This window comes from Melampsora larici-populina, assembly GCF_000204055.1.
Source record: "Melampsora larici-populina 98AG31 unplaced genomic scaffold MELLAscaffold_7, whole genome shotgun sequence".
Classification (NCBI taxonomy): Eukaryota; Fungi; Basidiomycota; class Pucciniomycetes; order Pucciniales; family Melampsoraceae; genus Melampsora; species Melampsora laricis-populina.
In genome coordinates this window covers 906,844-925,423 of record NW_006768771.1, presented here as the reverse complement: position 1 = coordinate 925,423, position 18,580 = coordinate 906,844, and the positions used below count along the sequence as shown (strand labels likewise).

Sequence of the window (18,580 nt, the reverse complement as noted above, 5' to 3'; positions counted from 1 at the left end):
TCATACCCTCTCATATCCTGTCTCAATCACCTGTATCCCTTTCGATCACCTCATCTTATCCTCATCCCATCCTCATCCCATCCTCATCGCTTACCTATCTTCATCCCTTTGATTCTCCTCAAATCCCATCCTCATATCTACAAATCTCTACTCTACAAATCCATCCATCATCATCCTCTTCACACCAACTCTTTCCGAATCATCCTTGATCAGCCAGTTACAACCAAATTGTTTTCGATCAATCTCAATCCGAATCTCAATCCGAATCTCAATCCAAATCTCAATCCAAATCTCAATCCAAATCTCAATCCATTTATTTCAAATCATTTCATTCAAATCAATTCATTCAAATCAATTCATTCAAATCAATTCATTCAAAACATCCTCTTCACACCAACTCTTTCCGAATCATCCTTGATCAGCCAGTTACAACCAAATTGTTTTCGATCAATCTCAATTCATTTATTTCAATCCGAATCTCAATCTCAATCCGAATCTCAATCAATCAATCTGAATCATTTCATTCAATTCATTTAAGTGAAATCAATCGAATCAAAACATCATTCTGAACAATGGCCACATCAGAGAATCGTGCTAGTTCAGTAAGTCCTCCAATCTTCCCAAATCAAATCTCAGATATGGATCGCTGACATCAGAAACATCACCAGGTTGCCCGTGCACCTCGCCGGACTCAACTTCAGCTTCAGGCAGATCTTGCCGCCACTGGACACACAGGCAAGGGCAAGCCTACGCCTGCCGAAGTTAAAAGATCACTTGCGGCCGCCAAAGCCCGAAATCAATCGGGTCAGCCAATTGGTTCAGGATCGACAACTAAAAAAGCTCAAATACCTCGTGCCACTACTCCTGACGAAGTTAAAAGAACACTTGCGGCCGCCAAAGCACCAAATCAGTCAGGATCGACAACTAGAAAACCTCAAAAACCTCGTGCCAAACGCATTTCCAAATCGAAATCGACTCCTGGTTCAGGAGGAACTCAAAAACCCCCAATGTACAAAGGCCCGCCTTTGGAAAAACCCGACTACGAAGAAATTCTAGCTCATCTCGATCGTCCTAGTTTCCGGAATGCACTTTTTGGTGGTGGTAGCAAAACTAAGATCACCGGACAGTCAATGTCTCCGAAAACACTCTTAAATGATTTAGCAAGTACTATCAATAACAATTACAATCGTCAAAACAACAACACAAGAATGAGACTTACTGGTCGTCAACTCAAGCTGCGAGTGGAGCGGTGGAAAGGAAAGTATATGTTAGCTAAGCGTAAGAACAAGGGTACCGGTTCTGGAACTAACGAAAAGGACAATAAACATGGTATTTGGACTTTGCCCGAAAAGCTGGATTCTATATGTCCTTGTTTTGCCCAGCTGGACGCCCTCTTCAAAGATAAAGGAAACATCAACGCATTTGGCATCATGGATAGTGGACTTTTTGAATATGAAGACAACGGTGATGACGATGAAGAGGAAGATGACGATGACAAGGAAGATGAAGATGACGAGGAAGATGAAGATGAAGATGACGAGGAAGATGAAGATTTTGGAGCTGGAAAGCAAATAATTGTCTCAGATTCTGAAGATGGTCAAAAATCTCGAAATCATGGTTGTCAAAAGGAGGTTGTCATTTCGGATTCTGAAGACAATCAAAAACATCAAACTATCGAAAGCAACCATGACGATAGCTCTGATGATGGCCTCCCACCCCCTCTTACTCCCTATTCAGATAAGGACAAAGAATCAGATGTTGAAGATATCAAAGGCAAAGGGCCACCACGTTCTTCACAAAAGAAACGCAGTAGAATGGTAAGATACACATTCATCCTTTCAATCCCTTTTGATTTTTTTCATTACTAATATTTTCATTTATATATTTATATTCTTCTCTTTGTTTGATTCCATTTACACCACGAAGTCACTTTTTGTTGAAAACCCGCTGTCAAGGGGTTGTGAAAGTTAACCAGTGAAACCCAGGTGAAACCCCGCGACAGTCCAATCGGAGTACCGGCTGTACAGACGGGCTATAAGACTCCGCACCTCAACCATTGGATTTCCATATGTACAACTTGATTTCACCACATCATGTGCAAAGCCGCGATGATGCTAAACGTTCCCGCTAGTTTTCTGAACAGCGGATGGATTGGTGGTCCACAACCGCTAGCTTTCAGCTGCCCGCGGGCTAAGTCCTGGTGCGTTAAAAGTACCCTCGACCAAAGGATGAGCGCTCATTTTTCCAATCAGTCATTTTATTTTTAAATTTATTACATTCAACTCACTGCCTGACTCAGAATCAACTTATAATCCATCAGCAATGGTAGAACAATGTAAACAATTCAACTCTTGATTCATTCGCATTATCGACAGCAGGCTGATTTTGAATCCTTGAGGAAGGCTTTGTCGAGTGTTCTCCTGGAGGAGAAGAAGACGAGACTTTCTTCTCTTGTACCGCTTGTCCTGGTGGCAAGAAGATGAAGTTCACATCGATCCGCAATCATCGCAACAGACCATCACATAAGCGACACTTCAATCAATGGCTCGCACGCAAAAAGGCCATCACCCAAACTTCCAATCATTCACCTTTGCGACCAAGCCCCAATATCGATGACAACGTAAATATGACTGACGAAATGGCCGATCAGGAAGCTTACAACAATGCAGCTGTGGAAATTGCCGCCGATCCACTTGAGGATGAACGCCGCCGTCGCACATTGATTGAAATGTGGACAAAAGACCATACATCTTTGTTTAAAACACCATCCTTGAGCGACAACAGCAGCCAAGACGCCCCAATTGGTCCAGACTCTGAGAGCCAAGCATCAGAGTCAGACGGAGACAACTCTGACGAAGTCATCGACGCAGATGCCTCCACCTGGGCTCCGTTTTCGAGTCTTGAGGTGTGTGTACGCTTTGCACTTTGTCTGACCTTGTTCTGACTTGCTCTTATCATTTTTTAGCAACTTGTTGGCCTGTTGATTTTGGGCTCTGCGAGGACACTGATGTCCATGCTTCAATACGAAAGAGTGCGATCCTTTGTCGCACTCCTTGATGTGAAGCTTCCCGGATACAAAAGCTTACAGAACTGTCGCCGTAAGCTGAAGAAGACCTATGATTTCAACATTTCGGAGACCTCAAGTCCACTTGGTACCCTGTGCTATTCTCGGCAAGTGGAGCAAATTCTGAAACAGGCAAGTCATCCAGTAGTTTCAGTTTGAATTACTGTTGAGAGTGGTTCCTGATAATGACCTCCATCGTGAGCAGGAACTTGGAAATCCATTTGTCAGAGAATTTCTGGAATTCATCCCAGTTCTCCCTACTCCAAACGAGAAATTGGATCGTTTAGCGCAATCAAAGAGATGGCGTGAGGAAATGAATCGAGACCAACGTGTTCAAATGGTGGAACAACCACATGGGCACTTTTACCTTTTTGAGCCGGTTCAACTACAATCAAAGCTGATTGTTGTTCCTGTCTTCTTCTACCGTTGTGGTGCCGACATATTTGCAAAGTGTGTCTTTGCAAATCCGGTATATCAAGACAACCATGCTGCTGGTTCACCTGAGGTTCGAATCGAGTTCCCCTTGGTTTCGACCTTTGATTCTGATCTTTCATCCTCAATCAATGTCAAAGATTTTTGGAGGGAGTTTGATAAGATTGAAGTAAATCAGGATGATCTATTGAAGGATCATTGTGGACATGAAATGTTTGGTATGTTGTATTCATCGATGTTGGGCAATTTTCATGGTTATTGTTCATAATTCACCTTTTTCCAGAGCAATCTGGAGAAAATTTCACCCGAGTTCCCTTGAAGAACCCATGGCGCGAAAAAGCAGGTGGGCGTATCATCTGCCATGTTCCTTTGGTACTATACTGTGATGATCTCTCTGGAAATATTTCCAAAAGATGGAACAAACATATAGCATTTTATTTCACTTTAGCTGGGTTGCCACCAAAACTGGCAAACCAAGAATATAATTGTCATTTCTTGACAACCTCAAACAGGGCTGGTGCACTAGAACTTGCTGATCCGTTGATTGAATCTTTGAAGTAAGTAAGGATACAGTAGAACATCTTGAACCAACTGCATTTAGCTGATGTGTCTGTTGAGTAAATGATAGCCATCTAAGTACGGAAGGTTTTGTGGCATATGATCACAAGATCCAAAACGAAGTTCTTGTAGTCCCTGTAGTACTCTGTCACTTAGGAGATTCTCCAATGCACGCAGAGGTCACAAATACTTTGAATCCAACAAGCTCTCTTACACCTTGCAGAGTTTGTAACTTGAAGGTTCATGCAATGGTTGACAAAAAATCCGAGAAATATGTTTGCAACTTCCTTGGAATTGATGAGTCTGGTCATAAAGTCAGCTTGGTTTGAAGTTTTCTGCAACGATTTACATGCGCAATTAATGGATTCTTGTCTGTTTCATACAGTTCTCACTACCCCGCCGCAACTGGGAACAAACAATCAAGGGTTCCAAAGACCTCTGGGCAATTGCTCAGCGTCCAGGAACTTTTGGATTATTTGAAACCGAATCAGCTAGATTAGGTTTAAAAGACACACTGAACATGTGCTTTGTCAAGCAGGTTCAGGCTGCGCTACGTGACTCCTCGCTCTCACATGACGAAATTTCTGTTTTCTGCGAGAAATTGAACAAGGATTTTGGAGAACGTCTGTTCAATCCATTTTTGCGGTTGAATGGTTAGTTTTCTGTTATTTATCATGTTCTCTTTCTCTTTTTTAGAAATAACTAATCATTTTTCAATATTACCTTGAGCAGGCTTCGACGGCCACAAGGATACCCCTGTTGAGATCTTGCATGTCGTGCTATTGGGAGTTGTAAAGTATCTCCTAAGACATCAGATGAAGAAGCTCTCGGCTCGCGAAAAGGACAGTGTACGTGGCCGTTGGAGATCCTTTAATACCTCTGGCCTCAACATCCCTTCAATACAACCAAAGACCATGATCCAACACTTTCTAAGTCTCAATGGGAAAGAGTTTCGCACTGTCCTTCAAGCGGCTCCATTTATATTTTTTGAATGTGACTTGTCAGAGGAAGAGCGTGCTACCTGGAGCTCAATTTCTCTACTGGCGCCTTACATATTTCAGACAGAGATCAGTAATATGAATTTATATCTCCGCGAACTTCAACAGCATATTGAATCATTTCTTACATCAATTGTGAGGATGTCGGCTCAATGGTGCAATAAACCTAAGTATCATATGCTCATCCACCTGTGTGATTCAATTGATCGATTTGGCCCGGCGCTCTTATTTGGTACTGAAAATTTCGAAAGTTTTAATGGTAATACCCGCTACTCTTCAATTCATTCGAATCATCTCAGTCCAAGTCGAGATATTTCGAATTCATTCAACAACACCGGCCTCATGCGAGCAGTCACAGCAGGGACAATCTTGTACGACAAGCGATCACGAACATACTTACGAGCCAGTGTAAAAGTTCGAAAGATTTTTGAAACTAATGTTCTATTTCAAAGAGCCTTGGGATATAACTCATCATGGAATGACGAGCACAATATTGAAGTTGGAAGTGAGTCAACTCCACAACAAGATTCTTTCATGTTTTCAATCAATCTATTTTTAATGGTTTTAATTCAATAGATATTGTTGCGGATCAACCATCAAATCCAGATAATATTGTGCCAGACACAATATACAATTCGTTTACACAGAAGGATTGGCATCTTCTCACTGGACTCACTTTGAAAAACAAACAAAAAGTTGAAAAAGGTGTCTTTGTCTCTGTGAAAACAGCAAACCGAAGGACAATAGCTCGTGTTAAAAGGGTCTGGGGTGTTGGAGCTTGTGATTTACGCCAAACCAGAGTTGAGGCAACCAAATGCTGTTCAGGAGATATCAGTAGTTTCTATAATATGCGAGAGATTGAGGAGACTGACAAGGTTATCTGGATCCGTCCTGAGGTAAATTGACAAGTTTTTTTAACTGTTGACCGTGATATAACTCACACTTGAATCCCTTTTGCCCTGTCTAGGATATCGAAGGACTACTCAACGTGCAACACAATTGCAATAAGAGCCAATGTTCTGTTGAAAAGACTCGACCAACCGTAATTGAAAGGCAGGTATCCAAAGTCATGGACTTTGCTGTGGTCCATGTCCAAAACGATCAATATGTCCTTAATTCTGCAGCGTTCTATTCAGCCGAGCTGCATCGGTATTGGGCACAGTTGCCAATTCATCAGATCTCCCCTCGTGAATGGGCGGATGCAGTTAAGGTGGGAATTGACACTTGGGCAGAATCTAACCTGGAAAAAGCAGACTTGAATAAGAAAAAGCGAGAAAAACAAAAGGCTAGACTTTTTCGCACAGGACTCTTGCAGCGAGGAATAAAGAAACGAAAGCTTCAAGCAGAACATTCAGAGGCTTCTCTGTCCGCCACACCCTCACCAGCACCATCCTCACCTGATCTTCCGGTTGCTGGCCCCTCTGCATAAATATTTCCTTTTGTATTTTTGTGATTAATTGGGTGTATGCTTTTGCCTAAACTCCATACATGAATTTGCAATAAGAAGAGTGATTTAATAAAAAAACACAAGTATTTTTTAACCAAGCCCGCTGAAAAAAGTATAAAATTAGTAAAAAATTCAAAGTGTAAAGCACACAACTTGCAATAAGAAGAGCGATTTAATAAAACATCAACAAAAGAATGGAGTACACTTCAAGTTATGCAGATGCTATCCATGATACCCTGGCGCATGTGAGCTGATGTGGTCTGAGACAAGTCCGGGGACTCCAGTTTTCCTTTCAATCCAAATGCTCCAAGCCCAGGATTCGAACCCAGGGACATTCTTCTTAGTCACTAGCTTATACCACTAAACTACGACCGCTTGAGATAAAAGCAAAATACTGTAAATCAATCACAACATGTTAAAACTCGAAATATTCAAACAACATGAGGTGTGACAAAATGATGTCACACATCAGCTGTCACAAAGGAGTGACATCTCCAAATGAGTCTTTGGATGATCGTCTTGTGGCTTGAATCCAACCTTCAACTTCAAACTCTTCACTTCACCAACGCCCAATCACTCATTGCATTCCATGATGAAAAAACGCAAAGCTAAAGCTCCACCTAAAGAACAAAACCCAAATCCACCAACCAGTCCTGAAGTCTCCAGACCCTGCAAACGTCCGACTCCTGCTCCTCCTCGCGATCAAAACCCCAGTTCTCAAACCAGCAAACGACCTTTGAGAAGACCTACCCCAACTCCCACACAGGCTAGAACCACAGCACGACCTACCCCACCTCCAACACAGGCTAGAACCACAGCACGGCCTACCCCACCTCCAAAAGAGCCTCCAAGGCCTACTTTACGTCGACTGCGCAGCAGCACAACAAACATCCGACCGCAAAGAAAAGAAATTGGTCCGAGTACAAACAGCGTTCATTTGAGAAAAACTGATCTTGAACAGTTTATCAAACCCAAGTCTCCCTGTATGTTCCTCTTTCTGCACAATTTACAACAGTAGCTGATGGTAACTCTGATCAAACAGTTGAAGAAGATGATGGTGAACTCTTTGCTAACAACCAAGACGATCACATTGAGTCTTCTGACCATGAGGATGATGCGAATGAAGATGATGATGATTATATTGCCAAACCCGAATCCGATGATGAGAGCAATGATTGCGAAAACATCAACCACAATGACGGCCACAAAAATGACAGCAACAGCAATCGAGACAATGGCCACAACTACAGGTCGACTCGGAATCACCAGTCCGGCTTAGGTTCAAATCGCCAATCTGCCTTAGCCTTAGGTCAACTCTCAGCCATTCGTCCTACTGCTCGTCCACCTGTGTCAGGATCATTGGAAACCCGCCCTTCAAGCCACATGGCTGGTAGTTTGGTCCAGTCTTTCAATGCATTGGCGTACCGTGCAAATCTTGATGCAGAGCATACAACACTCGGCCGTAAGTTATGTAACGTAAGTGTTCATTAAATTCCTCCCTCACATGTTTGGTTTGTAATACATTACTCAGAATTCATTTTCTTCTTTGGACTTGTGACCAGGCAACGGATGCACAAGACCAGTTCCTTGCAACCATGGTATCTGTCCTGTGTGCTCGCCAAGAAATTGACGTGGCCCGAGATGAAATCTTGCACGCCACTGAAGAGCTGAAGAATATGATTCCAAAATCGAATTTAGGAGTCTGGAAGGGAGGAACTGAGCTTAAAGTACGGCTTCTTCTGTGGAAAATTCAATTTCTGGAACTGATCAAGTATTTGCAGCAATGTGTTAAACAGATCGCATATTCGTGTATTTTGGCTGGTGATGTGCAAGCTTATACTGCAAAGGAAGATAAGGATGAAGATGGGAATCAAGATGAGCTCCCTCACTCCCTATATGCAAAAGTCTTGGTATGTGATCTATCTCCACAGACGTCTCAACCCGATTTAATACGCTACTAACCCCAGTGATAGTCTGAGATCCTCTCAAGTCCCTCTGAGTGGAAAAACAGACTCTTGCCCCCAGGTTACGGTAAAGATCCAGACCCCGGAGCTCCTACAGCACTCCGCTCATTGATCAACACCGCATTGAAGGAAATTAGAAAATCATTTGAAAAGATAGTAAGTTGGCCAGTTCAACTTATTATTGATCTTTTGGATTTCTCTGACATCTTCAAGTTGCTCACTGGCATCAACCTCCCAAACCGAGTTGCCACACGCTCTAGCGCAAAAGTCCCAAAACTTGAAATCATAATTGTCAAAGTGAGTACGCTTGTTTGTTGAATATGAGCTGAGACATCTGACGTTATTTTTTGGTAGCTTAAGAAGAAAGAGAAAGGTCTCATTGGAGGTCGGTTCCGGTTCAGGGAGGAGATTGTCCAAGCTGTCAGTGAGCTCCAAAAATGTCGATATGCGTGGCTTGTGAGTACATCTACATACATTTCCGCTTCAAAATGAATGAGTGCTGATGTATGCGGATTGTATGTGCCTTTTTGATTACCTCAGAGAATGCAGGCAATCCATTGGGGCTTAAATCGCGGTGACTACCATAATAAGACCTTTTGGAATGTTGTGGACGGCCGTTTGGAATATCTACGTACCAAGTCCACACGTTATCGATACGCGTGGGTTTTTCCTGTTTGTTCTATTTTCATCATTTTGATTTATTCTATTGCTCCAAATAGGTTTTTCCTGGCAGCATTGCAATCTGATTACGATCGAATTGATGGGGAGCTGAGCTTTGGTCAACTCCAGGAAGCAACTTCCTTTGCACTTCCTACTGAGGAGCAAATTGAGGCCATCATGTACGAAATGGAAGACAGTTTTGGGGATGCATTAGGAGAGGATGAAGAGGACTATCAAGATTTCAATGCTTGAGGTAGTGTTAGATTTGTATTGCATGTGATCTTGTGTCATCCTATCCTGTCTGTCACTTGTTTTCTTATCGACTTTTGAATTTTCTGTCTCCCTTATTTTGATTGTCTTCTTTCTCTACGTTCATTTAAAGTATCAAGTAGCCTGCGTTTTTACTGTCTCCTCTCTCAGGATTGGCTTGATTTTGCTCACATCAAATTTCTGTACAAGTCTCTCTTTTTTGAATCTTGTTTTTAAGCTATCTGCTCTTTGTTTGTCACTCATTTTCTTTCCTTTCTTGTATGCTTTCCTCAAGTAGCCTGTGTTTTTACTGTCTTCCATTTACTTTCATTTGTTTTTCTCAATTACTCCCACATTGACTCTATGTTGACGTTTCTCTCTTTTGAATCTTGTCCTTTATTTACGTTTTGTCTTTGAATTCTTTGTATCTGTTTGTTTGAAAATCAGACATGTGCAATTAGTTGTGTTTTATCGCTTTCTAAATGCAAGCTGCAAGCAAACGGGGATAGAAATTCAATATCCACAGTGAAGATTGCTTTCTTTCAGAATAAACCCACGTGCAGACTGGCCACCAACCGGAGTGCAACCCGTGGTCAGAGGCTCTAACACAGGGCTTGCAATCCCTGGTCCTGCTGAAGTTTGGGGAGTGATCGGCACAGTGACCATCAATAAGCTGCTCTGCAACCAGAACCAATAGCAGCGGGTCAGACTCGGTAGTGGACCTCCACGTTTTCTCAACGCTGCATGCCTGCCAGCAATAACGGTTACACAACTGTGATTCCACCCAGGTTGGGCAACCAGTTTCATGGGTTCGTGGTGTATTAAGGAAAAAGGCCTCACAGCAGCTGAAATAGCATTAGACAGCACTGATAACGATGAGACCACTGAAAAAAAGCCTGTACGCCGCAGAAAGGGCCCGAGTGCGAAGGCTGAATCAACCAGCAAAGATCGCAAACCTTCTGCCGCTTCAAGTCGCCAAAAGTCATCTACTAAAACTTTGGCTGCTCGCGGCTTGGATCCTCTACCATCAATTGATCCGGCAAACGTTCGAACCAGGGATTTCAAGCATCCTCTAGCATCAGCTCTTCAAAGTGGAAGCCAACAGAAGATGGATATCCTGAAGGAAAATTCAGACTGGCGACACGAATTCGAGGACAAGAAGTACAATGAAGCGAAAGATAAGGAAATGCAAGCCAAACTCGAATTAAGGACCGAATTGGACTGGAGCAGAGAGAAGTTTCACCTCGAGCGCCAAGAAGCCAAGGAAACAGCTGCTGCAGAGGCCATTGCCCTTGAACGACGTGAGAGAAACCAACTAGCAAAAGACCTCGCTTTAGCAGGCAAGACACCACAAGAAGTTCTAGATTATTTAAATATCATCTTTCCCCCGAAGCCTGATAGCGAGATATCTCCCAAAGAGCCCAATGGCCAAGGTTTGCCGAACTTCTTTATATCCAGATGATGTCCTTTTCTGATTTTGATACTTTTATTTCATTTGAACAGTTTTGATTTGATTCTCCTGTCAAAGTCTTCAATCGTTTTTTATTTATTTCATCACTTCAAGATTTTAACTATTATTTTTGCTCTCATTCATTAGTCATCAATCAGTTTATTTATCACAGTATATCAGTTTATTTATTACAGTATCTTCCTTACCGGCGTTGTTTTTCGAATTCAATCAGTCAACCTTATTATCTTTCAATCGTCGATTTTATTATTTAATCAGTCAGTTTCATTATTTCCTTACCGGTATTTCATCAATTCAAGACTTCAACCCGCATTCGTACTTTGCAGTATCTTCCTTACCGGTGTTGTTTTTCGAATTCAATCAGTCAATTTTAATATCTTCCAATCATCAATTTCATTATTTCCTTACCGGTATTTCATCAATTCAAGACAAATCACAACAAAAATCAAAGTTTTCAAAACAATCAACCTACTGAAACATCAAATCAAAGTTATCGAATTCCTTAGTGATTCTAGAAATCACATCACTGTTTCAACCTATCTATCAAGTCAAAAAAGCGAATTCATACAACATTCACCCTCCTCTTCTAGTTGCTGCAAAACCATTTCGTTTTCGGTCTCATCTTTCAAGTCAAGTAATCGATCAAAATCACCCAATCACCACTTTTCAAACTTTCAAGTCAAGCAATCAATCAAAATCAGCCAATCACCACTTTTCAAATCAAACATGTGTTATGTTACAACATCCAATCACCATCTGAAATCACCACCACCTAGTTAATCTGATTGCTCAGGGTCATTATTCAAGGATATTTTAGAATAATGCACAAATTTTTACTCCATAGACGCCCACTTTTTTTCTCCTTCACTTAGTGTAGAGTGCAAAAAGTTTAAAAATCCGAAAAAAAATCTTCTGCTTCATTACAAAAACTTTGAAACATAAAAAAATTCTACTTCATTAAAAAATAAAACAAATGTATATTTCCTTTCTTCTTTTGTGAGTGGACTCTTTTGTAAATCAAAAAAACGTTTCGAAATGAATCTTTTTTGTTTGCATGAACTTCGAGATTGAGAAGCATTAAACAAAAGTTTTTCGAGAGAGAACTATTCAATAGGTATCATCAGTTACTAAAGTTTTTTGAGAGAGAACTATTCAATAATCCGCTTCAAAGTTTAATAAAATTTTATTGAACAAACAAAAAGTGCAATTAATTGGAATTCCCACACACATCTTCAACATGAAAACAAAAAGGAGCTACAATTTTAATCGATAATGGGAAGGACGCCACTTTGCCAGCTGTAAGCAACAGCATGATCACGCACAAATTCCCTCATTGCTCTTCCGCGCTCCACCACATCAGCATCTAAATCCATGTCTTCCAAATTTGTGACAGCTGGCTGATCAATTTCATTATTGATGATTTCTTGTGCAATATCATCCCACGCATTTCCCAGGTTTGCGAGCATGTTATTAAGTATCACACAAACCCGAATCCAATCTAGAATGTGTGCCATGTCTTCCGGATTGTTCAATGCTAGGCGTAAGCACTGTAGTGAGGCCCAGCGGATCTTACAAACCCCAATGGAGTGCTCGTTACATACTCGTACTTTGGCTACGCACCAGTTGAAGTCGCGATTCCTGCTAACCTCTGCAGCTTGCCCTTTGTAAGATGGGACAACTGTCTTGGTTGGTGTATACGCAGAGTCGGCGATGAGGTACTGGCCTGAAACACATGAATAGGAATGAGTCAGTATGAATCACGCGGATAGGAGGTCAAAAAACCTACCTTCATCAAAGTATTTATCTGGATTGTTGGCAATGTTGGTTTTGTTGTACACTGTACTATCACAACATGATCCTGGCCACCCAGCATAGACGTAAGTGATTCTTCGATCACAATCACAGATAATTTGGACATTGATGGAATATCTATGCTTCCGATCGAAGAACACCTCTCCATCAACTCCAGGTCTTTGAAATAAGGGGATAGTTGTCCCATCAACAAACCCAACACATCCCGGAAAGCCTTTGGCGTCGAGTACATGAGAGATGGCCTTACGCCTTTTGCTGTTTGGCCATTGAAGGTAAGATTTGCCTCGATCTAAGATTGCTTTGATGACCCGGCGTGTACAGTTGATGATAGCTCCACGGCTGACTTTATAGTTTCGAGCAAATCTACCGACGGAGGCACCATTTCCGTTGCTGCCTAAGCGCTCCAAGGTGATCGCAAGCTGTTGTTCAATAGGTGGTGGTGGATTCCGGCTAGATGAAAAGAAAGCTGGGTGGTCTTCTATCAACGCAAGAAGGGCGTTGAAGCCCTCAGGAGATGTTCTCATAGCCTGTTGAAAATCAGTACGTCTATCGCATAACATGTCGTTTAAATTGAAGGGACTGGCTAGAGGAGCGCGAAATCGTGGGACCAGATATCTTGTGTTTGAAACCAACATAAGGCATTCGGCCCATTCATCTTCGCTGTCAAACAGGTGATCGTAGAGTTCAGCCATCTCAGGATTGTCGGGGTAGAACAAACTGCCATCAGTGGGAAAATCTTCCGTGTCTTCGGCTCCATCTATCCCAGGTAGTGAAAGGGGCGATTCCGCGTGTGCAAAGATACACAGGTCAGTGAGATCACGGAGCGTCTTTGCTCGTTCTGACATTCGAGGCATCGAACTGATTCGAGATGGTTCAGGTAGGAGAGGTTTGATTTACTTCGATTGGTGTTCTGGTCCAAGATGATGATGATGATGATGTAAGGCTGAGATGTGGAGCCTCTTCACTCAGAAATCAAGTTGGCTCTGAGTCCGATCCCTGTACCAGTGGAGAGAGATTGAGGTTTCATGGTTGATCATTGAGCATTGGCAAAAAAAAATGTCTGTTGGACTCATTTGTGCCTTTGTCTCAAAGGTGTTGTAACTTATATTTACGACATTTTAAGGAATTCGAGCAGGCTTTTTACGCGTGCTTGTGTCTTTAAAAACCTGCTCGCTTCCTTTTTTTCAACTGCTCGGAATCTCAAACTTGAACTGCCCTATTATAACTTCACACTCCAACATATCTTAAATCAATTTTATGACTCATTTAATTTTTCATTTAGTTCATTTTTAAAGCCAAAAATCAATTTTTCATCATTTTCATTATAGTACACATAGGTTTAGATTCACCATTTGGATTAATTTTTTTATGTTTTAATTAGAACAATCAAAAAAAATACAAACAAATATTAAACCCAAACCTCTTATTAAAATTCTAGAACCATTATTATAATTCTTAAATTGAAATACATATCAAATTACATATTATTCTCTACATTTTTTCATTACAATCAGAGTCATTAGCACATTTTAAAAATCAAGTTAATACTTTTTTTGGTTGATTGATCACAATACATATCTTTGTTATTTTTAGTTTTATTTTCAGTCATTTAAAAAAACAAATAAAAGAAGAAAGAAATCAGAAAGATACTTTGAGAAGAGAGGTTTAAATTAAATACAGTTGAACTTACTCCCAAACAATTTTCAGTTACAACATTTTTCACTACTTCACATATGTATGATCCTCTTGATAATTGTTGATGACAATCCATTCTCAATGATTCACACCAAGTTTTTCAACATGGTCATGAGCAGGTTCCTTTGGGATAGACTTCTGGGATTGAAGTTAACTGGACATTTGAGCTTTTTGACCATGCTTACATTACAAGTGATGATGAAGTGAATGAGATATTGAACCATTGATCATCTTGATTTCTGTCAATTTCCTATGATATTTGAATTTCTAATCTTCAAGCAATCTATTGACATTAGAGCTTTGTGAAAGGAGACCTATCAAAAGAAGTGAATATCAAACCTTTCAGATTTGACTTGAGCTTTAGAATTAGCTAAATAAAGGGTAAGAACATCCACTGTTTGTAGACACCATTTGAAATCATAACACTCAGACTTCTCTAGGTCCTACTAACTGGAGAAAAACCTACATAAACATACAGCCCTTTGCATAATTGATGACTTTGAAGAAAAAAAACCTCGAGTTTTCGAATAAAAAACCTCGAGTTTTTTTGGAAAGTGACCGAGTTTTGTCAAAAAGTCAGTGAGTTTTTTTTGGAAACCTGGCCCAGTAATTCTAAAAGAGAAAGAGCTCGATGAGTTTTTGAAAAACTCGATGAGTTTTTGAAAAAAACTCGCAGGTTTTTTTTGAAAACTCAAGTGTTTTCTCTTTTTCCAAAGTCATCAATTCTGCAAAGGGCTGTACACAGAAGATTGATTACTTTAGATCCACATGGCTTTGTTTACATAGTGATGATCATGGGGCCATATGAATTTGACTTGCCGAAGATGAAAGTTGTCTGGAGTTTGAATTTTGGTGATGGTTGCAAGACTTTAACATCACCTCCAATGAAGATTGTGCCTAGAATAATGTACCCATTTTGTACTGGTCAGATTTGATTGATCCCAATTCTATCATTCTATATGAAGGGTCTGATGAAGTGATTGATCTTTTTGATGGATCCTTATCGGCCAAGATGAACAAAGCTCTCGAATTGTCAATCCATGAATGTGATGAGTTTAAGCGCATACAAAGAAATTCCATCGCGACGATCAAGCTCTTCAAAAAGGGTCCTCAAAAGCCTAACACAGTCCATCTAGATACATATCGATATATGCTTCCGACTCATTTACAAAGTATCGCGTGATTTTTTTGTGTAAAAGTTCATCAGGCCAAAGTAAAGAATTCAGGTCATTTTGAAGTTCAATTGATCACATTCCAAAAGGTTGTATCAAACTGATCGATTCAACACTTTGGTATGAGTACTCTTGATGAATTTTCAGGTTCAAGGGCGGAGAAAAGTTTCTCAATTGGCTTCTTGACAAGGATACGACGATACACTCGATTCGCGTGGATGTGTGAAGCTTGATGACCTCATCACTTTTGATCTTATAAACCTGTTCTCGTCTTTCCCCTCCAGTCTTGATTCTTCATCTTGATTAACAGATTAATAAATCTTTAAAATCGATTCTCGGAATAACATTCTCAAATCAAATCATTGAAACCTCAAAAATGTCTTCTATCACATTAATGACCTCAATGAACAACTCAACCCAACCCCCAAACCCACAAACCGAACCAACCCATACATTACCACCCATCCAAGCACCATACTATCATCCATCCTATCCACTCACCACACCAGGCGTAGATATAATCTTATGCTCATCTGATTTAATTTCATGTAGATTTGCAATTTGTTCAAGTCGATTTGATTCATTACAAGCTCATGAACTTATCTCATCTCATCATCCTATCTCAATCGATTTTGAATTTCCTTTAATCAAACTTAATCAAACTAAAGAAGTGATTGAAATTATTTTATTGTGTCTTGATTTGAAGATGAAACCTGATTTGACTATTTATACATTTGATCAGCTAGGTATGTTTGATCTTTTTCTTGGCTTTGTCTAGGACGTCTTCTGATCTTCTTCTTGAACTGAAACTTGTTTGTTTACTTTTCTTACAGTGAGTGCATTAGAAGCTGTGGCAAGCAGAGAAGAACTCGCCAAGGTTGAACGACTTTGTTTACTTGCAATAGGGTAAGCAGAACAATTCTTCATCGTCCCTCAAAGTCAGAATCAGAGTCAGAATCAGACTGATGATCTCCTCACTGATGACGATCACCATTTGACTTTACAATTTTCTATCTTCCTATCCAGAACATACTACAAAACCAAACCTATTCAAGTTTTCGCTCTAGCAGAAATTTATGAATATGATTGGATGGCTAGATTAGCATCTGAATATACATTATCATTAGACATCAATTTACCTATCCATAAATGTCTTCTTTCCATTGAAGCTTTCAACGCATTAGTAAATAAATCAATTTTCCATTCCATTCCTTTCAATCATATAATCAATCAATTGACCATTTTGGCTTTGTGGTTTCGAAAATCTCTAGAACGAACTTCATTCGTTTCGAAGAATCCAAGCTCGTGATATCCTAGACACCCTAACCCTTCCGATCTACGAACCACACCATCCGACCCACTGTAACCCCACCGAACTGATCAAGTTTTGGAACCGATCCTTAACCCGACTCAAAAGAATTGTATGGAATTCAAGAGCTAATCTAAACCTAAACCAAATACTTTTAACCGAACTTTGAGTACCCTTAATGATATCAAATGTGATGTATGTATTGAATTGGTTAAACGGTTATCTGGTTCGGCTCATCTTCGGTTTTGTAAGGTTAGGTCTTGGTCTCTTCCGACTACTAATTCTTAGGATTCGTTGCTTTTGACTTCTGCTTGACTCTTTCTCTTTCACTTAAAATCAAATTTGGAAGGTTTACAGTTGAAAGGTTGGATTATTTGTATGTATTTTATTCTCTATTGGAACCTCTTGTAACCTATTCTTGTAGTACGATTTTCCTACTTCCTTTTCGTATTACTCATTTACCAAAAAAAAAGATGACCATACATCTTGTATACACATCCAACTTGTTTTCTAACTTCGTATTCTATGGTTGTAATAGTATTATGTAACCAGTCTTCATTTTTTTTAAATCAAATAACTTATTCTTTTTCTTTTAACCAGAAATCCTTTATTAAACATAACCTTTTTTTGTTGTGGTTGATTGTTTGAATATAAAAAGTCTTGAATGACTTTGAATAAGTATGTAAGGTTTATAGATTTTTTGTCGTAAGATCTATTCGGATTTACCCAAAATCAGTTTGAGAAAGATTCCTTGAACTTGGAATATACTCATTTTCATGATGTACATATTGAGCAAGGATCATTTGACTAGAGGTCCAAGAATTGATATACATGGTAAACAAAACAAACACAAGTTTTTTGAAAGGTGGATGTGATTGATTCTAAATGAAATCTTTCATGGTCATTGAACTAAAAATAACTTCAAAAGAGCTTACATTCAGAAACTTCTTGGTCTTTACAATCCAAAAGAATGAATAAAGTGTGTGAAGAGATTGACTGATCATATGATTTGTAAAGTGAAGTGAAAAGTGAAAAGTGAAGTGGTGGTGGGTAGTTCTATCTAGATTGTATTGAATTCCCTTGGAATCTTTAAACTTCTTTTTGTTTGATTTTGAAATGAATTGAGTGACAGATTGTGTGAAATTGAAATTAAAATGTTGTTGAAGTGGGTTTTGATGAAACTTGATGGATGATGAATTGTAAATCTTGAATTGATTGGATGGGTAAATTCACACTAAAAAATTAGAAAAAAATTAAAAAAATTAAAAATCAAATTCGAAAATCTCCTTCATCATCATCAAGTCAGCTTTTAAGTTCTACCATCGATTAGTTATTCAAAGAAAATCAAAATTTAGTTTACTTTATCATCAGTCAATCAGCTTTCTTTCATCCATCAAAAAAGTAATTTAAAACACTTCATTTACAACACCATTTGATTTCAAGTCCTTAAAAACCTTTGATTATTTCTTTCCATTCTTATTATTATTATTATTATTATTATCATTTTCGTGATCTGATTCTTTACTCTTGATGAGTTCAAGTAGTAATAATCCATTGATTGAATTTGATTCACTTACTACTCTTAATCAATTCAATCCTATTCAATCTCTTGATCATCATCATTCGATTCATCCTACTCATCATCAAACTCAACAACACCAATCCACTACGAAAATCGATCCAAATCACTTTTCATCATTTTGGCCACCAAATGATCTTTTGATTCAAGAAGATGATCGATCTGATCCACTA

The 18,580-nt window shown here is 39.6% G+C and overlaps 1 protein-coding gene across 1 annotated transcript; it reads left to right on the top strand.

The window, feature by feature from the left end:
* Nucleotides 1-15,895: 15,895 nt before the first annotated feature.
* MELLADRAFT_103808 (uncharacterized protein) lies at nucleotides 15,896-16,997 on the top strand (the record flags this gene model as incomplete). Its single annotated transcript, XM_007406949.1, has 4 exons — nucleotides 15,896-16,265; nucleotides 16,353-16,425; nucleotides 16,546-16,702; nucleotides 16,791-16,997. 4 exons carry the CDS (start codon nucleotides 15,896-15,898, stop codon nucleotides 16,995-16,997), a joined length of 807 nt encoding a protein of 268 aa, XP_007407011.1.
* Between the last annotated feature and the right edge of the window lie 1,583 nt (nucleotides 16,998-18,580).